The sequence below is a fragment of the Ambystoma mexicanum genome, chromosome 12 (genome assembly GCF_040938575.1).
Source record: "Ambystoma mexicanum isolate Mex_15411 chromosome 12, UKY_AmexF1_1, whole genome shotgun sequence".
NCBI classification, from domain to species: Eukaryota; Metazoa; Chordata; class Amphibia; order Caudata; family Ambystomatidae; genus Ambystoma; species Ambystoma mexicanum.
The window spans coordinates 1,000,421,145-1,000,445,370 of record NC_090936.1 but is presented as its reverse complement, the minus strand read 5'-3'; the positions used below and the strand labels follow the sequence as shown (position 1 = coordinate 1,000,445,370).

The window sequence follows — 24,226 nt, the reverse complement described above, 5'->3', positions numbered from 1 at the left end:
AGAAAAGAAGGACGAACTCTAAGGACAACCCTGTCCTTGTGAAATACAGTGAAGGGAGGCTTAACTGAAAGTGCCTGTAACTCACTCACTCTGCGAGCGGAAGTAACCGCAACTAAAAACACAGTTTTCAGAGTGAACAGCCTCAAAGGGCAAGAATGTAAAGGCTCAAACGGAGCACCCATATGAAACTTAAGAACCAGGTTTAAATCCCAACCGGGCACCAGGAAAGGTGACGGAGGGAACACATTAGTGAGCCCTTTCAGGAACTGTGAAATCAAAGGGATTTTAAAGTAAGAACACTCTTCAGACGAGCGCTTAAAGATGGACAGCGCCGCCAGGTAACCCTTAATGGTACCCACTTGCAAGCCCCTGTGGGCCAAAGAAAGTAAAAAGGACAGAACCATGGGGATGTCACATGCAAAAGGATCCACATTCTGAACCCTGCACCAGTCGCAGAACTTACGCCAACGGCAACGGTACAGAGACTTTGTTGCCGGTCTTCGGGCCGAAAGCAACACCTCCATCACATCCTCAGGGAGGTCCCAATCCTTATACCTCAACCTTTCAGAAGTCAAGCGTGAAGGTTGAGGGATCTGACCTCTGGATGGAGAACCTGACCCCCCTCCCGTGAGAGCAGATCGTCCCGGTAGGGAAGACGACGTGGAGGGCAGATGGATAAGTCGAGAAGGTCCGGGTACCACGTCCTCCGAGCCCACGCCGGGGCAATGAGGATCATCCGGGAACCGAACTTCCGTAACCTCCGCAGCACTTGCGGGATGACGGGGACTGGAGGAAACGCGTACAGCAGCGGGAATGACCACTCCACCACGAACGCGTCTCCTAAGGCTCCTACTGGAGGAAATTCCCACGAGCAAAACCTTTCGCACTTCCGGTTGACACTGGAGGCGAAGAGATCCACTTGAGGGGTCCCCCAAAGGGCGAAGATCTCCAGGAGAATCTCCTGAGCCAACTCCCACTCGTGAGAGATCACGCTCTGCCTGCTCAGAGCGTCCGCCGTCACGTTTTCGGCTCCGGCCAGATGAACTGCCGAGATCGAAACTTCCTGCTGGATGGCCCAGAACTCGAGCTGCATCGCCTCTCTGCACAGAGGAAGTGACCCTGCCCCCCCCCCCCTTTTTGTTGAGGTAGTGCATGGCCACTGTGTTGTCCGTCAGGATCAGGACATTCTTCCCTCGCACAGACGGCAGAAAAGCCTTCAGGGCTAGCCTGACGGCCCTCAGCTCCAACAGATTGAAATGGAGTCTGGACTCCGACGGAGACCAACGACCGCTGACTGTCAGCCCGTTGGCATGAGCTCCCCATCCCGTGAGGGATGCATCCGTCACGATCGTCACCTCCGGCCAGGGAAGCCAAAATGGAGCCCCCTTCATCAAGTTGCCTTCGACGGCCCACCACAGAAGGTCCCGGGCGACCGAGGACGGCACCTGAATCGAGTCCGACATCCTGCCGGAGGACTGCGACCATTGCGTCTTGAGTGCCCACTGCAAAGATCTCATCCGCAGGCGAGCCTCTGGCACCAGAAGAATGCAGGATGCCATGAGGCCGAGCAACCTCAAGAACTCGAACGCTGGGAGCGTCTGGGCATGCTGAAACTTGTGCACCATCTGCTGAATGTGAAGAGCCCTCACCTGGGGAGGAAAACACTGCCCCAGGGAAGTGTCGAGCACTGCTCCGATGTACTGGAGCCGCTGTGTTGGCGTCAAATGGGACTTCTTTAAATTGAGGGAGAAGCCCAGCCTGTGAAGGGAGCGACAGGTGATCGATAGATGATCCAGGACTTGCTTGGGAGAGCTCCCCCTGATCAACCAATCGTCCAGGTAGGGGTAGACGTGAATCCCCCCTTGCCTGAGATGCGCTGCCACCACCACCATGAGCTTGGTGAAAACCCTCGGGGCGGAGGTCAATCCGAACAGCAGGACCCGAAACTGAAAGTGCGAGTCGCCAACCGCGAACCTCAGGTACTTCTTGTGCTTGGGATGGATCGGCACATGGAAGTAAGCATCCTTGAGGCCGAGTGACACCAACCAGTCCTGAAGCTGAAGGGCCTGGAGGACTTGAGAGAGAGTAACCATCTTGAACTTGTCCTTCCTGAGGTGTTTGTTCAAACCGCGCAAGTCCATGATGGGTCTCAATCCCCCGTCTTACTTCGAAACCAAAAAATAAGGTGAATACCATCCCTTGTTCCTCTCCGCTACAGGCACCAGTTCTATGGCGCCTTTCTCCAGCAGGGCTTGAATTTCCTGCGCAAGGAGCGGATCCGGACTCTGCAAAGAGAGGTTCCCCGGTGGATTGTCGCGAGGCCTGTGCCGAAAAGGAAGACAGTAGTCGTGGGTTATGATCTCCAGAACCCACACATCTGAAGTAATGGCTTGCCACTCTACAAGATGCTGCGCCAGCCTTCCCCCAACCGGCGAACCATGGGACATGGCCTCACGACTGAGTGGGAGCGGCTGCGGCGTTACCTGAGGGCAAAGAGGCAACTGCCCGAGCGACCTTGGCACCACGGGTACCCTGTCGTCCACCTCTGGTACCCCTGCGATGGCCTCTTTGACTGCCAGCTCCTCTCGCTTTACTGAAGGAGGAGTAATAACGAAAGGAACCACCCCTCCACCCCTAGGACGAAAAGGCGGAGGTTGGCGAACTGCAGCGCCCAACGACTTCGCTGCAGCTTTTGAGGTCTGCAACCTCTCAAGGCTCTCGTCAGCCTTGCTGCCAAAAAGGTGTTCACCATCAAAGGGCATGTTGAGGAGCCGGGACTGCACATCAGGCGCAAACCCCGACTTCCGCAACCACGCAAACCTGCGTATCATGGTGCTCGCCGCCATGGACCTACTGACGCATTCAGCTAAGTCCAAACCCGACTGAACGGACTCACACATGGCATCCTTACCATCCTGGACCAAAGCAAGGAAACCATCCCGTTCATCCCCTTCGGGAACATGTTCAGCCGCTAACGCAACACAGTTCCACAGAGTGTGCGTGAAACGCGACAAGGCACAAATGGAGTTGGCCGCCTGAAGCGCCATACCACCAGAAGAAAACACTTTCTTCGCCCAGCCATCAAAAGGTTTGTCGTCCCTATCAGGAGGGATGGTAGGGTACGACGCCTGCTTTGCCGGGGCCGCCTGCACCACCAAACTCTCCGGAGTGGGGTGCCTGGTCAAGTAGCAGGGGTCGCCACTGGCTGGACGGTATTTTCGCGACAAGGATCTGCCCACCGCCGGAAGACTCTCCGGAGCAGTCCAAGCCGCCGCCACCCTTCTCTGTAAAGCCATATGGAACGGCAGAACCGGGTCAGTTGGGGGACCAACATCAAGGATGTCTGTCAGATCATCCTGCACAAACTCCCCTGGGGGAGCAGACCATCCCAAGTACTCAGAAACCCTAGCCATAAGGCGCCGGTACGAGGAATCAGCATGAGAGCCAGGCTCAGGCCTACAAAACTCCACCTCCGGAGAGGTGTCCAGTCCACTGGCATCATGCAGCGACTGTCTCAACTCGTCAAACTGACTAAGGCCCGAGACAATGTCATCCGGAACCTGACTAGGAACCAGGCCATCAGAATCCTCATCCGCCTCTGAAATATAGTCCAGGTGGCGAAAAGAAGGCACTCGAGAGTGCTTGCTCTTAACCAGAGCCTTCCTAGGGGGTCCACCCATGCCCTGGGGTACCTCCGACACGAAAGGCGTCGATGGCGTCGAGCGAATCGGCGCCAGCGTCGAGAGAACCGGGATCGGCGTCGACGTCGAGGAAATCGGCGTCGACGTCGAGGAAATCGGCGTCGACGTCGAGGAAATCGGCGTCGACGTCAGATGCAGCGCCTCCAGAATCGGCGGCGTCGACACAGCCCTCGAGGCCGGAGCCCCGAGCGTGTCCCTCGACGACCTGAGCGTCGACGGCATCGACGACTTCCTCGGAGCCAGAGCCTCGAGAAAGCCCGTCGACGCCCTCGACGCCACAGACGTCGAAGCCTTCTTTGAAGACCTCACAGGTGCACACGGTCTCGAACGCGTCGAGGACCGGGACCAGGAACGGGTACGTCGAGAACGAGTCCCCTTGTCCGAACGGGACCTCTCCCGTGACTCGTGCCGACCACTCTTGCGAGCGGTGTCTCTCGACCTCACACGACCGACCCCACTCGGGGGCGCGGACGGCTGAGTACCCTGCGACTCAAGAATCGCCAACATCTTCTTCCCGAAGGAAGCCCATTCCTCCGGCGTCGCACGGCTGGAGGGGTAAGCGACGTGCCGGGCAGAGCCCTCCGAAGAGGACCTGGAAGACGACCGGTGTCGGCGCTTCCGAGAATGCCTCGAAGAGGCTGAGGAGTGGCGAAACCGACTCCTAGAAGGAGACCCACGAGACTTCCGACGATGACACGGAGTGTCACCCCTCGAATCATCCGTCGAAAGCCCCGCAGACTTCGACTTCCGGGGCTTGGACACCCGACCAACCGACAACTTCTTCTTACGTTCGCGTAAGGCTTTGGACGTGAGCGACTGGCAGTCGATACAGTCATCCGTGTTGTGGGCCTCCCCGAGGCACCAGAGGCAGGCGTCGTGCGAGTCCGTCACCGACATCTTGGACCCACACTCCCCGCACTTCTTGAAACCCGGACGCGAGGTCGAAGACGAAGTAGACATCTTCAGAAGGAATGTCACAAACGAACAGGTTCGAAGAACCGAGAAGAACAGAACTCCAAAGAGTCGAGGCGTTTGAACCGAGAAACACGAAGCAACACGTTCGCGGAAAAAACGGAACTGCGGCTATGGGCGTCGTGCGTCCTACTTATCACATCGGATGACGTCGGACGTCGGAGGAGGTCCTCGACGACGGCGCATCGACGTCATCGACGCAGGACGCAAACGCCGAAAAAGTTTCCGAAGCAGCACAGCTGTGGTGATTACATGTCATAGATATGGAATACGTCGGAGGTCCCAATCCCCTCGAAATGGAGTTTAAGTTAAGTTTATTCATATACCAGGAGAACCCCCACAATGCAGGCTGACCGGCATCTTCCTTCGTTCTCCTGTGTCGTTCTCGAATCCCCCTGGGGAGCTCCAGAACGGCACGGGAGACCGAACCATTAACACTTAGCATCATAACTATTGAAGCTTTGGGAGGAGTCTCTTGGTAGGCAGGCTCTTCCCCCTACGCTACATGAAAACAAAATTCTCCTTCTCATGGCAGGATTACTGACAGGAGTGTGGGTCATACCACCCTCCGTCCCTCAATGATGATGCAAACATTTTTGGCATAGTGTTGGAGGCTAGACTTCTTCCTCATTTGATTCATCCAGACCAGTCTGGTTTATTCCAGGATGGTCCACATCTTTAAATTTGCACCCCATATTTTATATTATGTCCCAAATAGCCACATTTGATAACAAAAACCATCCGATACAGTCTCCTGGTGCTTTATATTGGAACTCGTAAGGAAATGTGGTTTTGGTACTCATTTTATTTCATCAATCAAACTCCTTTATGAGCAGTCTGGTGGCACGGTCCACACTAAAAGTATGCTTTCCCCAATTTCTGAATTGGGAAGGGAGATAAGGCTGGGATATAAAGTCAACTGGGAAAAGGTTGACAGGGGTGACAATGCCTCAAATTTGCACTCCCACAAAAAAAAAAAAATCAAGCACATTCACCAAATATTCTAGGATTAGAACAGAAAAATGTGCCATCATGGATTATGTGGGGGGAAAGGCTTTTAGGGGTATAGGGAAAATAAGAATCACCTACCTAGTGATTTTTTCCCAGGGGACATTATCACATAGACCGGCAGACTTATTAAGGTCAAGCATAGACAGATGTATTAGACTACAAGGGACAACACAGAGACTATATTATTTCATGTTGATGTCATCCTGCTATTTTTAAGGGGGTCCGGGTAAACATTAACAAAACAGTAAAAGATCCTGTGCAGTTTGGACTATACTCTGGACTTCATATCAACAGAAAGAAATCAGAGTTATTCTCATTGACCGATCAAACAGTGGCACCATCAAATATTAGAGACTTTAAATGGGCAGCTGTCTCCATCCATTATTTAAGCATAGTTTTATCCAGGTCACATGATATCCAGAACCCTAACATTTTGAATTACTTTCCCAACCTTAAGGTGAAGATAGGGAAATGGTCCAGGTCACTGATGGGCAGAATTTCCAATTGCATTTATAAGATTGCCTGAATTATATTTATTTAAAATAATATCCATATGCCTGTGTCTCACCTTCTTTCAAGGATAATTATAGAGTTTCTCTGGAGTCCTTGTGTCATTAGAATGAAATGGATCAACATGGCTAAATCATATAGGGGTTGGGGAATTGGTGCACCCAGGTTTGAACTATATTATCTGAAAGTACAAATGCAGTTTGTCACAAACTGGTTTTGGGAACAAACTGTACCCCCGCATGGTAAAATTGAGAGATGTGCCGTTTTGAAATCAGATATAAAATATGTGTAATCTGATCTCATAGTTCAGAATAATACCCTTTTGGTTTTGTCGGAACAACCATTTGAGCACAGGGAAGAATATTCTGCAGAACGGGAATTGATGATCCATATGATAAGGGAATTCCACTGTGGACATTTCCTGACACAGATCCTAAGGTAAGAGCAATACACATGTCTTGGCAGAAAGCCAGGATATGCACATTGAGTGATATTTTTCCAGATGACCAGTTTATTTCTTGGTCAGAAAGGATGGATATAGTTGGGTGATATGAAATGACTATTTTATAAGATCACACTGCATGTGTGTGGCATTTAGGGCTAAATACTCCTTTTTTCCTACCAAGCCGGCCTCACACCCACAGTGGGCATTCTGTGGGATAAAGGAGGCTGCTTTCCACTTTGTACAATTTAGTACAAAGGCATATACCTGGAACCCCATCTTCGGGCCATGTTTGGTGGTGTCGCGATTTGGGGAGAGAAATATCACATTTACAATGGCAGAACGTGTGCGTGTTATCTAAACAGATGTTAATATGGATTTTCAGAGGTGGGGCAGGGTTATGAGAGGCTATACCATTTTAGTGAACAGGGAAAAGACACTTGGGTCTAGTCAAACTCAATAAAGTTAGTGCAGCTGAGCAGTAAATCTTAGATTTCAAGAGTTCTGGGGTGATGTAGTGTGACAATGACACACAGAGCACTTAAATAAATTCAAATAGACAGTAAGTATAAACAAACTATTATTAGGGCCCAACACACATCAAGCATTGCCAATCACAGGTAAGTATTACTAAGTCAATACCATAAACATGTACACGTTCACAGTTGGTGATCACCCACACATTACTTTTAAAACAGTTAGAAAGTGATTCAGATATGAAACCTGAAAACTAGGTAGCAAATCAAGTGAAAAACAGTTAAAGCAATGCAAATGCAATTATACATCATGAAAATTAGTGTAAAAGCAATAGAAACAGATTACCCGGTCTTATAAAATACGGTCCCTATAACTTGAAAAGTCCTTCCTTGCTAAGGCAGATAGGCCTAGTGCCACTCTGAATCAAATCCCAGATAAGTGCCTGTTGCACAGAGTTTGAAGTCTGTAATGAGAAAAAGTACTGGGAAAGCCAACAGGTAGGTAACATGTTTCAGTGGTGAATAACAAAAAGGTAAGTTCAAAAGATACGGCTACCTATTCCAATCCCACCACTTTAGGGGAAGCCCAAGGGGTATCCTTGGCTGGACCACCAGTGATCACGGCCAGGCAATGGAGAGATAGGGTGAGGGCTTTGCGCATATAAAACCCTATGGTGTGGGGTGGATACAGGTATGCAAGTTCACCCCCCCCTCTCCAATTCCACAGAGCTGCCGGCAGCTTGTTTTAGGCACATTGTAAAGTAATCAAAAAGCCATTATATAAACCCTTATAGAATACAATCAATCAAACAAAGTGTATTCGGCTTTCGCCATTAAAATAACAAATTGCATAAAAATCAATTAGGGAGAGCCACCAGGGGGCGCAGAGATGTTCTAACGCATCTCTGTCGGTCTCCTCCACTGCATTTGCCCCAGGCCCAGTGCTGCACGCAGTGCGGCACGATGGAGGGCCTGGGGAGTTAGGCGCAGGGTGGGGGGAGCACAACAGGCGGGAAAGCAAAAGGGAGGGGCAGCCGGAGCGGCGCCCCCACCCGCGGGGTACCTCAAAGACACACAAATAGGTAGAGGCAAGGTGGGAAAGTAACAGGGGGGGGGACAGGAAGAAGCACCGGCCCGCAATCAGCACAACAAAAGGCAGAAGGGGTATAAATACCCGAGAGAAGCAGGACCAAGCCACAACCAGGTTAGGAGCTCACCTCACTCGGGTAAGCTCCCAGGGCCTGGAGAAGGTGTAAAGGATTCGTTTTCCACCCAACCTGCCCTACAAGAAAGGAAGGAGGAAAGCCGGAACAGGAACGCCGAGTACTTTTTTCACGGTACACGGTATAAGAAAAGTCGTAGGCGGCGGCACGCGTCCAGGAAAGGATGCCACAGGACAACGAAATGGAGGCTAAAGGAAGGGGGGCATCCCAACCCCTGGACACAAGGTGCCCAAAAAGTGTCAGCTACTGTACAGTTGTCATAACCAGTGCATAGCGTCATTTGATGTATATAATAAACAGGCCTACGGCCACAATCTTTTCCACGCAAACAAGCTGTGCACGCATTATCATTTTTTGGTTCAGGGCATAGAACAGCAGGGCCAAGAGCAGGGGGGGAACCAACACTACTCAGCCTATCGTTATTGGGACCTGAGCCCCGCCGAAAGCCCCAGGGTTGAAGTCCTGTTACCCCCACCCCCCCCCCCGGGAGTTGCCCGATTCTCTGGAGCATCTAGGGAGCTGAGTCCGGAGTCTCACGGCAGCGAAATACTGGAGATCTAGCCTGGGGAGCCTGGGGGCGGAGTTCCCACCTTCTGCTTGTGGTGTCACGGCCGGGTGTATGGCTGTCCTGGAGCCTCGGACAGGTGCGGGGGACCCAGCTTCTCCAGGGCTCGCACTCCCACGCTGAGTTATTGGCCCATTGGCCGCATTGGGTGATGGAGCAGCCCAAATTCCCCGGGCCCATGGAGAACTGCAGTGCGCCTTGTGGAGGTTGGCGAGTGCGTCCGCACCGGGAGTGGAGGGGGAGCGGGCTGCCCCGTACCCCCCTGCCGCGGGCCTTACTGGGGCCTGAGAGAGTTTGTCAGGAGACCGGCACTGAGCTCCTCCCACCCACGGGGGACCTGTGGACTGCTGTTCTCTGCTGGAGCAGGGAGTGGGGGGGGGGGATCTGTGCGGGGCCTGCAGAGAACTGCCTTGCTGTCTGGCGGTGCGCCCTGTGGAGGTTGGCGAAGGCGCCCGGATTGGGAATGGAGGGGGAACGGGCTGTGCTGCTGGCCCTGGTTTTTCCCTGTGGCCCCACCACACCGGCCGTGGGCCTGGCTGGGGCCTGGAAGTGATTGCCCGGGGGGGGGGCGACATTGTGCTCCCCCCTCCCACGGGGGACCTGTGGACTGCTGTTCTGTGCCGGTGCGAGGGGGAACTGTGCGAGGCGCATAGAGTGAGCCTGCTCTTATCCGAGGGATCCAGGAGTGAGGTCCATCTCCGGAGCAAGTGTTGGATCTACTGGCGGTGCACTGGGTTGCCCTACCCCCAGTGTGCTCATTGTGCATCTTTCCTCCACTGGTGGGGTTGGGGGCACTGGGGCCCTGTGATGATGCTGTTGTGGGTCCCAGTCGGACAGGAGGTCACAGTTACTGCAATCCCATTCTATTGGAGGCCCCTCTTCTGGAACTGGGTCAGTGCCTCTACCTTGGACTCGGAGTGGACTGGCTTCGGCGCCGGTGGGATCTGGGGGCAGGGTCTGGTGCGGGGGCGCAATACATCTCGGCTCCTGGCTTCAAGGGCAGCGGTCCCTTTCTCCCGCCTGAGACACGGTATGCAATTTTGCCTCGGCCCTTTGGACCCCTCGGTCTAAATCAAGATCAGTGTGTTCATCCGGGGGGTGGGGGGAGGAGAAGCCGGAATCCCCCAACACAGAGGGAGTCCCGCCTGTCGGGGGTGAGAAACCCCTGTGTCCCTTTACTTCTTTCAGCAGCGGATCCTGATTTAGTGCCTACGCTCCTGCGCCCCTGATCCGCGGATCCCCGGCGACCTCCGATGTGTGGTTGAGGCGAGTGGAGATGGAGTTGCCGCTGAGCAATGGTGCCCGTGGGATATCATAACCTTTTTACAATGGCACTTCTTCCAGGGGTCTCCAATCCTTGAATCCATCATTCAAACGGGCTCCTGCCCTGGCCCCCTGGACTGATTGGGTCGATCTCCTTTCCGGGTTTGGTCTTTTGGATCCTTGGAGGGGTGCCTGCCCACCCCAGGTGCTCATGAACTGGACCCAGTCTTTGCAAAAGTTCTGCCATTGCTCGGACACTGTCATGGAGGCAAGGAGTGCATCTGACCCTATTCAGCTGGAAAGAATAGGTGCCCAGACTTTCAACAAAAACATGACAGCTCTCCTGGAGGAGATTTGTGGATTCAGGGCGGATATTGGTAAGAGGCTGGACACGAAAGTGGATTCGTTGGATGATCGGGTCCAAGCACTAGAAACAAATCAAACATCTGTTCACATCCTGGAAACCCAGATGGACATGCGCCTGTTGGAGTTGGAAAGAAGAGAAGAGAAGTGCATGTTAAAGCTCGACGACTTCGAAAACAGGGAGCATCGTAGCAACCTGAGGTTCCTGGGGATTCCGGACCGGGAAGGCGGAAGGCGAAACGCAATCGGACATTCTCAGATCTGTCAACGAGATCATTAGCAAACTGTTCAATGAATCCAACACCACAGAACTAACCATCTATATCACCCACAGGGCGGGTGCCCCTGCTAGGGGTCCCAGGTCAATTATTGTGCGTTTCCACTATTATTCAGAAAAGTGTAAGATCCTTAAGCTGGCGCGCAAGAAGAGGCCTGTTGAGTGGTGGGGCGAGAAAATTTCAATCTACCAAGACCTTTTCGGCACTCACTCTTGCAAGGAGACACCTTTGAGCCTTGGGACAGCCACCTAAGGGTTTTCAATACAGGTGGGGTCACCCCTTTTCCCTCTCCTTTGAATATGAGAGCTATAAATACTCCCTGGTAACGGAGGATGACATTCGCAGAGTGACCCAACTCCTCCTGGGGTTCACCGCCCCTGAGGACAATCAGGAGGTCAGAGGTGACCTTCACAGGTCTCAAATGGTCGCCCTAGTTGTCTCCCGGAGAGGAGACGGGTCCAGGGGAATAGAAAATAGAAAATTCCGGCGGGTGGCCCCACCTTCCCCTGAGTCTGTTGCTAAATGAAGGTGTTTGTGATCACTTGTGGGGGGTACCTTGACCAAATGTCTGGCTGTTTGGTGTTATTCTGTTTCACTGGGAGGTGTCCCCTGGTCTTCTTGATCGATGGAAATTAGGGAGATAAGTATAATGATAGGTTCCTGTCAGTCCTATCGCCCAATAATTCTTCTCAATACCGATGTTAAAATCATGGCCAAACTCATTGCCAACAGGTTGGCTAAACACCTTCCATCCTTGGTGCATGGGTACCAAGTCGGTTTCATTCCCGGAAGGCAAGGGGCGGACAACGTGAGAAAGACTTTGGACCTCATGCACGAAGTTTCGAGGCAGGATTTAGAGGCCTTCCTTCTCTCGATGGACTCCGAAAAGGCCTTCAACCGTGTCGAATGGCCCTATATGGGTAAGGTGCTGCAGAAAATGGGCCTGGGGAACAGGTTCTGTGGGTGGGTTTCAGTTCTATAGAATGGCCCCGTGGCAAGGGTACTGGTTAACGGCTCCATCTCAGCGTCTCTGCCCCTCTCCAGAGGCACCCGCCAGGGGTGCCCCTTATCTCCTCTTTTATATGCCCTGGCAATGGAGCCTCTAGCAATTGCGATAAGGGTGGACCATGGGATCTCGGGGGTTCAATGTGGCGAATGTGAATTCAAACTGTCCCTTTTCGCCGACCATATCCTGGCCTACTTGACTAACCTTCATAATTTTCTTCCTCGTCTCTTTGACCTCATTAGTGTTTATGGCTCCTTCTCGGGGTTCAAGGTCAATATATCTAAATCTAGCATAATGCCCATGGGCATTGGGGACTCCGAAATCAGAGGGAAATCTGAAGTGCAGGGAATGAGAACATAATGGGTGTCCACCACGTTTTTTAGGCGCTTCTATCCCTAGGGACATTGGTAAGCTATTTGAATCTATCTTTCCACAGCTTATGGCGAAAATCAGTAGGGATTTGGCACACTGGACCCCACTCACTCTCTCGTGGTTTGGGCACATGGTCACGATTAAAATGAATGTCCTGCCCCAGTTTTTATATCTCTTCTCCACCCTCCCAATTGTTATCCCGGAAGCTTTCTTCAAGGTGTTGCAAGTTCAGGTTCTTCGTTTTATTTGGAATGGCAAAAGGGCATGAGTTAAGTTTTCAACCTTAACGCTACCAAAAGCATGTGGGGGCTTTGATCTTCCCGACTTTAGGTTATATCATAAGGCAGCCCAGCTGCGAGTGATGTTAGAACACATGAGAGATGACATGGGAACTTATTGGGTTTATGTTGAGGACGTTCACGCTCACCTGAAAAAGTTAGGGACCTTTTGTGGGCTTCCCCTACATCTTAAGAACCATCCAACCCTGGCCGTCTTGTGGGCGTCTTGGAAACCAAATAAGGACAATAAAAAGCTTTCCTCTTGGCCCTCGCCCCTGACGTCCCTCTGGGGCCCCCCCGTTGACATTGGTTCCAGGGGTTTTCATAATACTCAGGCTTGGTCAGACAAGGGGTTGAAAAGGGCTGCTCAGCTCTTCCGCCAGGGTGTCTTTATTGAGCATGGCCAGCTGTCCGAGGCAATAGGGTACAACCCACTTTCTGTTTTTGAATATCTGCGCTTTAAGGGGATTCTCACCCACCCCAGATGGCTGGCCGGCTTGTCTTGCCCCCTTTCCCCCTTCGAGAGAATCATTGTGGAGTCCACGTCTAGGAAGGGCTCCCTCTCTAGGATTTATAATGCCCTAATCACAGCTAATTTGGAGGGTAGACAGCCGTTTAAGTGGATATGTTGGGGATGGTTCTCGAGGAGCCAACTTGGAGGGGGAGTTTTAGGTCTATTTATTCGGGGGCCATTGTATACCTAGGCCATGGAGCCTGGCTTCAAGATGCTTAATTTCTGGCACCGTCCCCCTGTTCAGGATGTTTGAGGGTGTATCCCCATTTTGCCCCAGGATGTGCTCACAATGCAGTACCTGCTATTATTTGTGATGGGATTGCCCGGCCGTCCAGGTGTATTGGGCTGAGCTGCTTAGCTGGATCAAAGACATTGTAGGCATGGCCCTGTCACTTCTCCCCTTGGAGATTCTCTTGGATACACCCATGCCCGATTCAGACTTGTACGCCTTTCCAAATCTGGTTGGGGCGATGTTGAGAGCGGGGAGACTTGCTCTCGCTCAAAAATTGAAAAGCTCCTCCACCCCCTCCAAAGCTGAATGGCTTGCTAAGTTTTGGTCGATCTTCACGTATGAACTACTGTCGGCTATAACCTGTAAGCTGTATTGTGGCTTCTAAAAACATATACACAGCCCCTGCTACCTCTCTAGATGGCAAAGAGAGTGTAAGACGCATTGCCTCTTTAGTCGACCTGCAATTTCACTTCCTTAAGACTGGTAATACATTTTATAGCCTAGATTCATAAAAGAGAGTGCAAAAAAACAGAAAATGGACCGTCTCATGAGATAAAATCACATTGCAGGGGGAGCAAATCCTTGATTCAGGGTCTGTGTAATTTGTGCTGTGACCCTTAATCAATGACAGAAAACGGCTAGTCCTCAGGTGGAGCAAGACGCTCCTTATTTGTTAAAGAAGTAAACAGAGCCTCGTCCTAAGGAAGGAGACACCTGATTTAGTATGTCATTGCTTAGATGGCATTACCCTTGAGCTTCAGCCCGCTCTATTTGGGGGGGAGGGTGGGGGGAGAACTGACACGCCTGCATAGGTGGTGGGGATTACCTAAATCCTATTGTGGATTTAGGACCTGGGCGGAATATCGAGGGAACCTGATCCCCTGCTGGTTCTGTTCAGTCTCTTGAGGGAAGCGGAAGATGTACACTCATTACCGCATAAGATGCACATTCTCTTTCTAGCGGCAAGGACATGCATTGTCACTGTATGGCAACACCCTCACACCATCTGAGCAGGAATGGGTAAGGCGGTCCAGAAAAATAGTTAATATGGAAAATAAAACCCTAAGGTTAAGTAAATCACCTAGATTCTTGGGGGTTGTATGGTCACCCATCCTGGAGAAATGTGGAAGAAGTGGAAAGAGGAAAGGAGAGGATGATAAAGGAATGAGCTACGGCAACTCTTGGAAAGGCTTAAGAAAAGAGGACAACGCTGTTTTTAAAATAGGGTCTGTTTTGTCCAACCCTTGTGTACACACTTGCTGGAATTTAGAAGAAATTAACTACTACAACGTTATTCAAAGGAGTCAGTGCTTCTCACCTTGCCCTTTTTTTCCTTTCCCCTTTGCACACACTTTCCCAAACCAAGTGAAAAATGTTTAACATTTGTGACATGACTTTTGCATTTTGCTGGAGGTTGCTTTGATGTTTCTTTTGACAAAACAAAAACTGATAATGCAAGAATGTGCAGATTGTTGTTGCGTTTCGACTTTTGTAAACAATTCAATAAAATTAGACTTGGAAAAAAATGGCACATCATTTATTCAATAAACACTGCCAAACTAATTTCTTACTACATTACACTGACTGTTAATCAGAGAAAATATATTGTCTTGTTTTATTCATTGTTTTAATAATGCAAGGGATTCAAAGGCATTATATAATGATTCACATACCCGACGAGTAGGAGACTCATTGCCGAGCACACAGGGTCTCTCGGTGAATCAATTCCTGCATTTGAAAAACCATGAACTATCTATGAAAAGTGTCTTAGTCAATATGTATCCATGTATCAAGGCCAACCTCACATCTGATCCTATCTAGTATGAGACAGTACTGCAACATGCATGTTTTACCCGATATCTGAACTTGTGTGTGGCACTCTACTTTTGAAAATGTCTGTGATACCATACAGCTGAACATAAGTAAGGTATTCCTTCTATGACCATGCATGATGTATGTGCCATTTGAACATGTCTGATGTACCTTTGCAGTGAACATGTTTGAAGAACCCTACATCATGTGTAAATACCCTACATTTGAGCCTGTGAGGCACTGTATATCTGAACGGGTGTGTGCACCAGCAAGATCAGATATATAGCCCACATTGACTAGATTTCTTGCATGCCCAAAGGGTCACTGTCTTGGAGAATAATGTTCCTGTAAAATGCAAGGTAAGTGTACAAACTGGCTGTGGGATTGTTTGGTGTGCAGGTCACAAAAGAAAAAGATTAACTTGCTGCGCTCAGTTTCTCTGTGACCGCTATACTAATCTCACCTCTTGGTTCAACTGCCTTGTAGGACTTGATCCAAGCTTGTCCGCTCTGGAGGGGATCCTGACCTGAGAACAAGAGAGCAGAGATGATATAAAGGGTAGGTTGAGAATATATAAGGCCAAGCCCTGCTGAGATCAAAGAAACTGCAGGAAAGCTAGCAATGGGAACTGACAAGAGCATGTCTGTAGTTTCATGAAGAATAATTTACTTACCTCCAGTATTGTTCTTCCTGATGGATAGGTTATTCCTCCCCAGACTCCTCACTTTTACAAACCTCCAACCGCAGACCGGATTTAGAAATCTTTAACACTGACAAGTTGGCATATGTTGGACCCTCAAGGCAGACTTTGTCATTGGTGCCAATGGCACAGGTGAAACGTAGGTGATTAAAACATAAAAAGCTTTAAAAAAAGTACTTCATATCTTACTTCTACCACTTCTAGACGCTTCAATAACAGCAGTTATGACCCAATTTAATCAGTTTAGCAATCTCTGAAGAGCTACATTGGGCCAACCAGCATTTTAACTTGCAAAATCAAGTGCTGAACTTGCAGAGCTATCCTCGCAATATATAGAGACAGTCTCAATAATAAATGGGCATGTATGAGTGATTCAGTAGTAATAGGTAACATATTTCTATTAGAGAGTTATAATGAAGCTAATGTGAAGAGGTCAGTTGGGGATGACCGCAAGTCTCTGGAGGCCAGAGGAAGCCACCCGCTTAGCGATGCAACCCCTAGATGTGGTATGTGCGACATACCCCCAGAATCCATCGTCCATCCCCAACCTTTTTTTAATTTTTTTTATTGTGTTTAGTTCAACAAAAGAACCTTTACAATTTACATATTCATTTAGCAAAAGTTATACAAAATGTCATTTTATTTTAAAAATTCTTTCTAATTCATGAAACAATTGTTTTACATAAAAGAAGCTTGTCTTAAAAGGCTGAAAATGTACATATTGATTTTAAATTTAACAAACAAAATCCAAACAGTTAAGAGCTGTAATTTGTTCTTTTAACACTTCAAGAAGTTTTGTTACACTAATAACCAGATTTATACTGTTCCCCCACATACATTTATTCCATAGTGTAGTTCTCGACAGTTCTGATCCGGAGTAACAATGACTTCCAAATTCCTTAATTCTAAGCGCCTCAAAGTGTATACAGTACATCATTAAATGTTTTAGAGCCTGAACCGTGTGAGCAACATGACAAAATCGACATTCCATACTTTTCCTTATATATAGTCGAATTGCAAATGCGATCATAAGTACAAAATTGATTTAGTCTGAAACGCATGTATAGATCTCTTGCAGCCAAACACGGAAATTGGGGGATATATCTGGGCAAATCACCCATTTTTCTTCTATATGCAGCATATTATTTATATGCTTCGTATTTGCCAATTCGATCTGATTGGAGACACCAACTCAACAATTGGAATTTCCGCTTATTAGCAGGTAAACATAAGATAAGATCTTCCTTGGATATAGTTGACAAATCTAGAATGTAATCCATTTTTCTTACAAATTTGCATAGGTCAGGTAATGATCTTAAAATAATCATTTTGTTTAGATCTACATATAGCGAGTTTTTAGAAGGACTCAACATCTTCCTATAGTTATTTAACAGCCTCCAATTTCGTTTGGCTGATAGAAGTAATAAACCTAGTTCATGCCAAATTATATTGTTAGGGATAGAATTTGCTAATCCCAGTACCTTTTTCCACAATTTTCCCTGAGCCATATCTAACATGGCATCTATTTCTGTAGTACAAATGTCAAATATATATAGGATGCATGGTTCCATTTTTAACAAGTAAAATTGAATGATGGGAACTAAAGAAAAGGTACAATATTTTCGGTATAAGATGCACATCTGGGAAGTCAGAGGCTTTACTTTTTCCTCAAGGAGTTGTTTCCACCAAGTTTTTGAATTCTGATCGGTTAGTGTGTAGCCAAGGTATTTTATATCCTGAGCCACCTCTAGCTCTACCATATCAATTGACCAATTCAATTTCTTTGTTTTCCTCTTCCCATCAGAAAAAATTATAATCTGCGACTTTGCCCAATTAATCTTTAAATTGTGCGATTCAGCAAATAAATAAAAGGAATCTAACTTGTTCTGCAGCCCAAACGGAGTTTTGTCGAACAACAGTAGATCATCCGCAAAACTTATACAATTTAGTTTGAGATGTGCAAGGCATGCAGGATAAGTTGTTATATCCTTCCATATGATGTCTGTATATGAAAGGTAAAGATTGAATAATACCTCTGCTAAAGAACAGCCTTGTTTCAACCCAATTTCCGTTTCGATTGGCTCTGTTAGGGTTCCCATTTAGTTAACACGTACCCTATAGTAAGTCTTTGAGTGCAATAATGCTATCAAGGCCACTAGGTATACTGGGATCCCACTTTGAATCATTATGTTGCAAAGCTTTGATCTTATTACAGTGTCAAAGGCTGCGCTCAAATCAAGCGCAGCCATATAAACTGCCCCTGTTTCCATTCGTTTAGTTTGACACTGCAAGAGCGATAGAATAGTGGCATTTAGAAGAGTAAACCCCATAGATTTCCGGAAACCGATCTGTTATTTGTAGAGGATATCATTCGTATAGAGAAAATCCTGTAGTTCCTTTAGAATTAACTGTGAGAAGACCTTATAGGAGGCATCAGTTAGTGCAATAGGTCTGAAGATCAAGGGGTCGTTCATTGTGCCTTTTTTATATATAGGCACAATTATGGCAGAACACCACAAGCGTGGAATTCGTTTGGAGGAGAATATTGTGTAAAATGTTAGTTTGAGAATCCTTGCCCATAAATACGAATCCAATTTTATTACACATGAAGGGATCCCGTCCAACCCTGAGGCTTTAGATTCCTTTAATTTCGCTATTGCATCCACTATCTCCTCTACAGTCCATGGACAGTACTCCAGAATGAATTCTGAGTAATTTGGGGTGCGTTCTGTATAGAATATTTTGGGCAGTTCAAATTTTTTAGTAATAAATTGCACCCAAGTGGAAGCTAACATAGCTGGCTTATTCTAGGTGTCAGGAACATGCAAGGTTCTAATAAGAGTCCATATGTTTCTTGTGTCATGGGCCAAGATGTTATGCATCATACACTGATTATCTTTAATAGCAGTAGCATGCTTGAACTCTTTAATCTGATTTTTATATGATAAAAGAATACGGTTCTTTTCGATGCAATATACATCCAATCCTAAATTCAATCTGGTTAATTTTCTCAGGTTACAATTTTTGATAATTTTTAAATGATGAATACGTATATCGAATGCATGCCTGTATTCCTTAAAAGTTGAAATCGGCTTAGTGTCCTGTGCAATTTTCATCACATGCGCCTGAATACTGTTACTAATCTTCTCCTCCATTTTTATATCCACGCAAAACATTCTGGCTAATGGATACAAAAAGAGGATCCTCCCTAATATAATTAATGAGTCTCCTCTTTGTAGATTCCATTGTATAGGCAGACCAGGCCTGTCAGTCTCCATTAGTTGGAGCAACACATCTGAATCAAGGCGCCAATTGCAGATATTTAAATTAATAGAGATGGCTGAGTGATCCCCATAACCATAGTCTAAGATTCGCACTGGTTCACAGATATTACAAATAAAAGTTGATATAAAGAAATGGTCTATATAGGAACACAAATCACCTCGCCTCCAAGTAGAAAGATTTGCATCATCAGAAGAAGGTTTCCCCGACACGGTAGTCAATGGGGATTTCTTAGGGATGCTACCGACGACTAATTTCCCCTTTCGCTCCTTCAGAGCTTTTCCGGTCATCGATTGACATTTTGTACAGGCCGAGGTCTTGTGCACCGCACCTAGACACCACAAGTATACTCAATGCGGATCGGTAAGCGACATCTTGGCATCGTAGTCTTCACATTTATTAAACCCAATCTTTGGGGTAGTCTGTGTTGAAGACAGACATTTTCATATATTTTGTGAGGAAATACTGAAGCGCGGCTTAGTTCTCGAAGCGTAAGCTTACTCTGAAAAGCAGAACTGCAACCAACCGGCGCTGCGCGTGCTATTTATGCCTTCGATGATGACATCCTCAAGACGGAGGCCCTCAAGGGACATCGAGTCGACTGCATCGACGCACAGCGCCCTCTGGTGGAAGATATTTTCTGTAGCAGCTGAAACTGGATATTGCACATCAAAGATGAGGAAAAGGTGGGAGGACAATCCATTTGAAATTCATTAAGGTCAGAATGGCATTTTAAACATAAATGGACTAGAGTTCGAATTAAGGTATAGGTAGTTCCAAAAGTAGAAACTGTTCATTCCGGTCTTCAATGTGGGTTCTCATCCGGTGAATCCAGCGGATTTCCATCTCCGCGATAACCTAGGTATCAGGCCCTGGCTTGGCTGACCTCGTTCCTCTCCGATCAACCATCCCAGGTCCAACTTGGGTCCTCTTCCTTTCCTCTATCTCACTCTCTACCTGTGGAGTTCCCCATGGGTCTAACCTCTCTCCCTGGCTGTTCAACAATACCTGGCAACTCTCGCCCACTGCATTGCTGCTCTCTGTTCCAACTTTCAGTGGTATGCGGATGACACTCAACTCATTTTCAAGCTCCCCTCTGCCACCTCTTCTCCTTCTCATCTCCGATTGTCTGTCTGCTATCCAGGAGTAGAGTGCCGCCAACGATCTCTGCCTTAATGCCAATAAGACAGAGATTCTCCTCATCAGCGCACCTGCACCATCCTTTCCTGTCACTCTCTGGCCGGCCTCACTTGGCCCTCTTCCTGCTCCCACATGTGGGGCTAAGAACCTCTGGGTCATCTTCGATTCCACACTCTCCTTTTCTCCTCACATCCTTGACATCTCTAAGAAGTCAAACTACCAACTGCACCTCCTCAGAGGTATTCGTCCTTTCCTCTCCTTCCCCCAGAAGCTCACTGTCTCTAGAGCTCCGGTTCTCTCCAGGCTGACCTATTACAACAGCCTCTTTCTAAATCTGCCTGCTTCTACTCTCCGCCCTCTGCAACTCATACAGAACAGGACTGCGAGACTTGCCCTTGACCTCCAACCCAGGGATTGTATCTGTCCAGGACTGAAATCTCTGCATTGGCTCCCAGTGGCTGCAAGGATTAAGTTCAAGCCCCTCCGCATTGTCCACAAGGCCTTCTTGGGCCTGGGTCCTCAATACCGCCAACCCTCTCTTCATAAATACCTTCCTACTCAAGCTCTTCGCTCCTCCGCATCCAACTCCCTCAGGGTCAGTCGCTTCTCCAAGCAACAAGTTGGTTGTAGATCTCTTTCTTCGGCTGGAGCCTCCCTCTGGAACAATCTCTCTGCCTCTCTGAAACTTGAGGAGAACCATCTCCAGTTCCAGAAGCATCTCAACACCTTCCTCTTTGCTTCTGCCTTCTCTCTTCCTCTCCCCTGCTGATTTCCTGTCCAATACTGCACTGGTCATGTGGCTACCCTCCGATTTCGAGCCCAGGTCCCTGCACTGTCTGTATCTGTAACCCGTTTTACAAAAGGGTAGGGTAGCCCCTGCGGTGTTAAGTGCGGATTCAGGGCAAAGTTAAGAAACAAACAGAAACAAATTATCCACACTGTAGTTGGACAAAGATTATTGTCCTGTTTTCACTTATTTTTTCCAAAATAATATGTTACTGTGCTCATGTATAGAGTCACACTTTTCGTAGGAAAATACCACACCAACAGCTAGAAGAAGAGTTAGCCATTTATTATTGAGAAAAATATGAAAAAAAACAAATAAAATGAATTTGACAAAGCTTGAAAATCAATTGTTCAAACACAAAGGAACATACATTACTCTAAGTATAGAAACCAAAGTCAAAGAGAATATCATGTTAATAAAATATCAGAGATATTACAATAAAGTGCAAATAAGAATGAAATGCAGATAGTTATATCAAACAAAATGTTTAAATAAAAAAAAAAAATACTCAGACTTTTTTGTACACAGTTTACTAAAATTGCCTATTTCCAGAGATTTCTCTATCTTAGATGTGTATCATGATCAGTGTGTGATCATGTTTTGTAATCTGCCTGTAATCTGCCAACGTGCCTGTTTTTAAGCAAAAAAATTGATTGTTTCAGTATTACTGCTCTAGAACTTTTGAAGTAGGCACATACTGAAGACACGTTTCGGCTATTGCCATCTCTGTTGGAACGAATTTCAAAGCCTTCCGCAGGGCAAGGTGGACCTAAAAATAGTCCAGGAGACAAAAAAGGAGGCAGATAAATGTATTTTATCAATATAGTCTTCTTCCAACATATAGAGGGTATTTCCTACAAAAAGTAAAAACATTTTTGGAGTAGGGACGGTACTGCTTGTGAGGATTTGAGGAAAGGGTGCCTGCATAATACTCACCCTGTGTGTTAAACAGGGGCATGCAGGCCGGTGAACTTTTTGGCTTGCTAGCGACAAATCTCTCAAGCCGGCTGGCAGGCTGCGGGCAAGGGTCTCGCGGCACTCAACTAGGATCACTGAAGGGTCTATAAAATGGGAAAGGGGAGGAGGAAAGAAAAGAACATGGAGTGGTGTGAGATTTTGGAAAGAATAGAATGCAATTGTCATAGAGGACCTCTTACCAAAAGCAGGTTTGTAGACTAGTTGTAAAGGTGCAGAAGTGACTGAGAATCACCGCAGCTGATGGTGTATCCTTGGAGGACATCAAATGAGGCCGGAATGTCGGTTAGGGAATGGTCTGTGTGGACCGCGTGTGACTGAGTGAAAGACGGGAAAACATCGTGGTTGAGGTAATCATGCATACTGATAGTTGCCAAAAAAAGTTTCAGTTAAAAAAACAGGGAGTGCTCCATTGTATGGATGGCGTGACATGGAGTAAAGGGCGGAGAGTAAGAGAGAAAGAAAGAAGAGGAAAAGTACGTAAAGACAGAGGGAAAGAAAGGATAGAGGAAAAGTAGAAAAGGGGGCTAGGGAGATAAAGAGGTAAAGAAAGAGGTGCTAAGGAACGGGGAGGGGGGGAGAAAGGAAAAAAGAGTGAGTGAAAAGAATTTAGTTGGGTACCTGGCATTCAGTAGTAGTGTTGCCTCGTGAATTAGGATGGAGAGATGGCTGCAGGTGGGTTGTATGCTGGAAGCACGGGCGTAACCATTTGTCGCGGTTGCCTTGTGCGCTCAGATTGAGAGGAGTTTATCAGGGCAAGCCTGTTGACAAAAATGAGGGCTGATTAGGGAAGATGTAAGCTTCAACTACATTGGGGAGGTGAGGCACACAGATTCGGACTTACTGTGAAAAAATAGCTGGCTCGAGGAAGTCTGCGACCCAGACACACCGTGGAGCTGTTCGCTGTGAAGTCTGAACGGCTCATAGCGTCTAGTAGTCATGGAGACATTGAAAGGACGAGTCCCATGATTCCGCGTAGCGGGGCAAACCAAAAATGGTGCAGGGGTGAACCGTGGAATAGAAGCCTCATGCATTCAAAAAACGTGCTATGCTCGCCTGTAAATAAATGTCAGACGGCGCAAAGGGTTGAGAAGGCATACCCTGTCTGTATGTATGTGTTGTGTGCATGAGTGAACAGTAATGGGAGGGGAGAAGGAGGGGGGAAGAGACAGAAGTGTTGTGCGATGGGCACATGGTATGCTCCTGTGTGCGGCCGATTAACGCACTGCGAGAGTCGGCAAACAACGAGTGTTGCCATGGTGATGTGAATGATGTCGCTGGCAAGAGAAAGCAGAGGTGCAGCATAACGGTAGGCATTGTTGTGAAGGATTGCACAAATAAAGAGAGCATGAAAAATGTTAGAATAGCGCGCGTGAAATTAAGCACGGACAGAGATGGACAAAGTGTGCCAAAAAAAATGTGTGTGTGGCACATCTATCTGGGTGTGTAAAGGGCTGGTTGAGAATCAGAAGCCTCCATCGTGTGCCCATCCCTCTGTCAAAGTTGGGTCTTGAGAGGATCCCCATGGATATGGGGACCCTAGAGTGGAGTCTTCAGAAAAAGGCGGCCAGGCACTGGAGGCTGTGAAATCCCTAGGTGGACGAGGTGTCAGGGTACACTGCACACCTTACGTTGAACAAATGAATTCTTCATTCAGACCGTGTTGGAAAGAGTACAGTCTATAAATCCATTTGGCTTCTTTTTATAATAAGCTCATTGTAAGGTTGGTGGATGATACTACTGTATCCACTATCCACCACAGGATGTCATCAGCTGTGTGTTTTTTATTCCATGAAGTGATTTACGAGTGGTGCAAATGTGTTCTTACATCTTATTCTTGAGCAATGTTTTCAGATTCTTATGTGAATCGGTCTTTCAGCCTGCCCCACATATCTTAAGCCACATGGGCATTCAATCACATATTGCGTTTTTGGTTTTGCAATTTGTCAGACTCCTAAGGCTCCATTGTCTGTCATTGATCTTGAATTCCTTGATCTTTCTGGTGAATTTGCATGAGGTACAGTTGCCACATGGAAAGTTTCCCACTGTGGACCTCAAGTTCCATAATCCCAATCTTGGGGCTGGGGTGGCGAATTTAGAATGTACCAATTGGTCTCTTAGATTTTTTTCTTCGTTTGTATGCGAACCGAGGTATCGGTTCGTTGGGTAGACTCAATCTATTCTGAGCCCAGTGTTTAGTTATTGATTTTCGGATCAGGGACATATGTGCCCCGTGTGTAATCACACAAGTGGTTCTCGGTTGTTGTTGTTTGTTCTCTTCTTTTTCAGTCAGCAGAGCATCTCTGTTGAAGAACCTAGCTCTT

The 24,226-nt window shown here is 47.6% G+C and overlaps 1 protein-coding gene across 2 annotated transcripts in view; it reads right to left on the bottom strand.

Moving 5' to 3' along the window:
- The window catches only part of DENND6B (DENN domain containing 6B), a 756,791-nt gene that overhangs the window by 306,524 nt on the left and 426,041 nt on the right, over window positions 1–24,226 (bottom strand). For both annotated transcript variants that reach the window (XM_069629519.1, XM_069629520.1), the window contains exon 8: window positions 15,482–15,544. In XM_069629519.1, coding sequence (XP_069485620.1) covers window positions 15,482–15,544 — 63 coding nt within the window. The remainder of the gene's footprint in view (window positions 1–15,481; window positions 15,545–24,226) is intronic.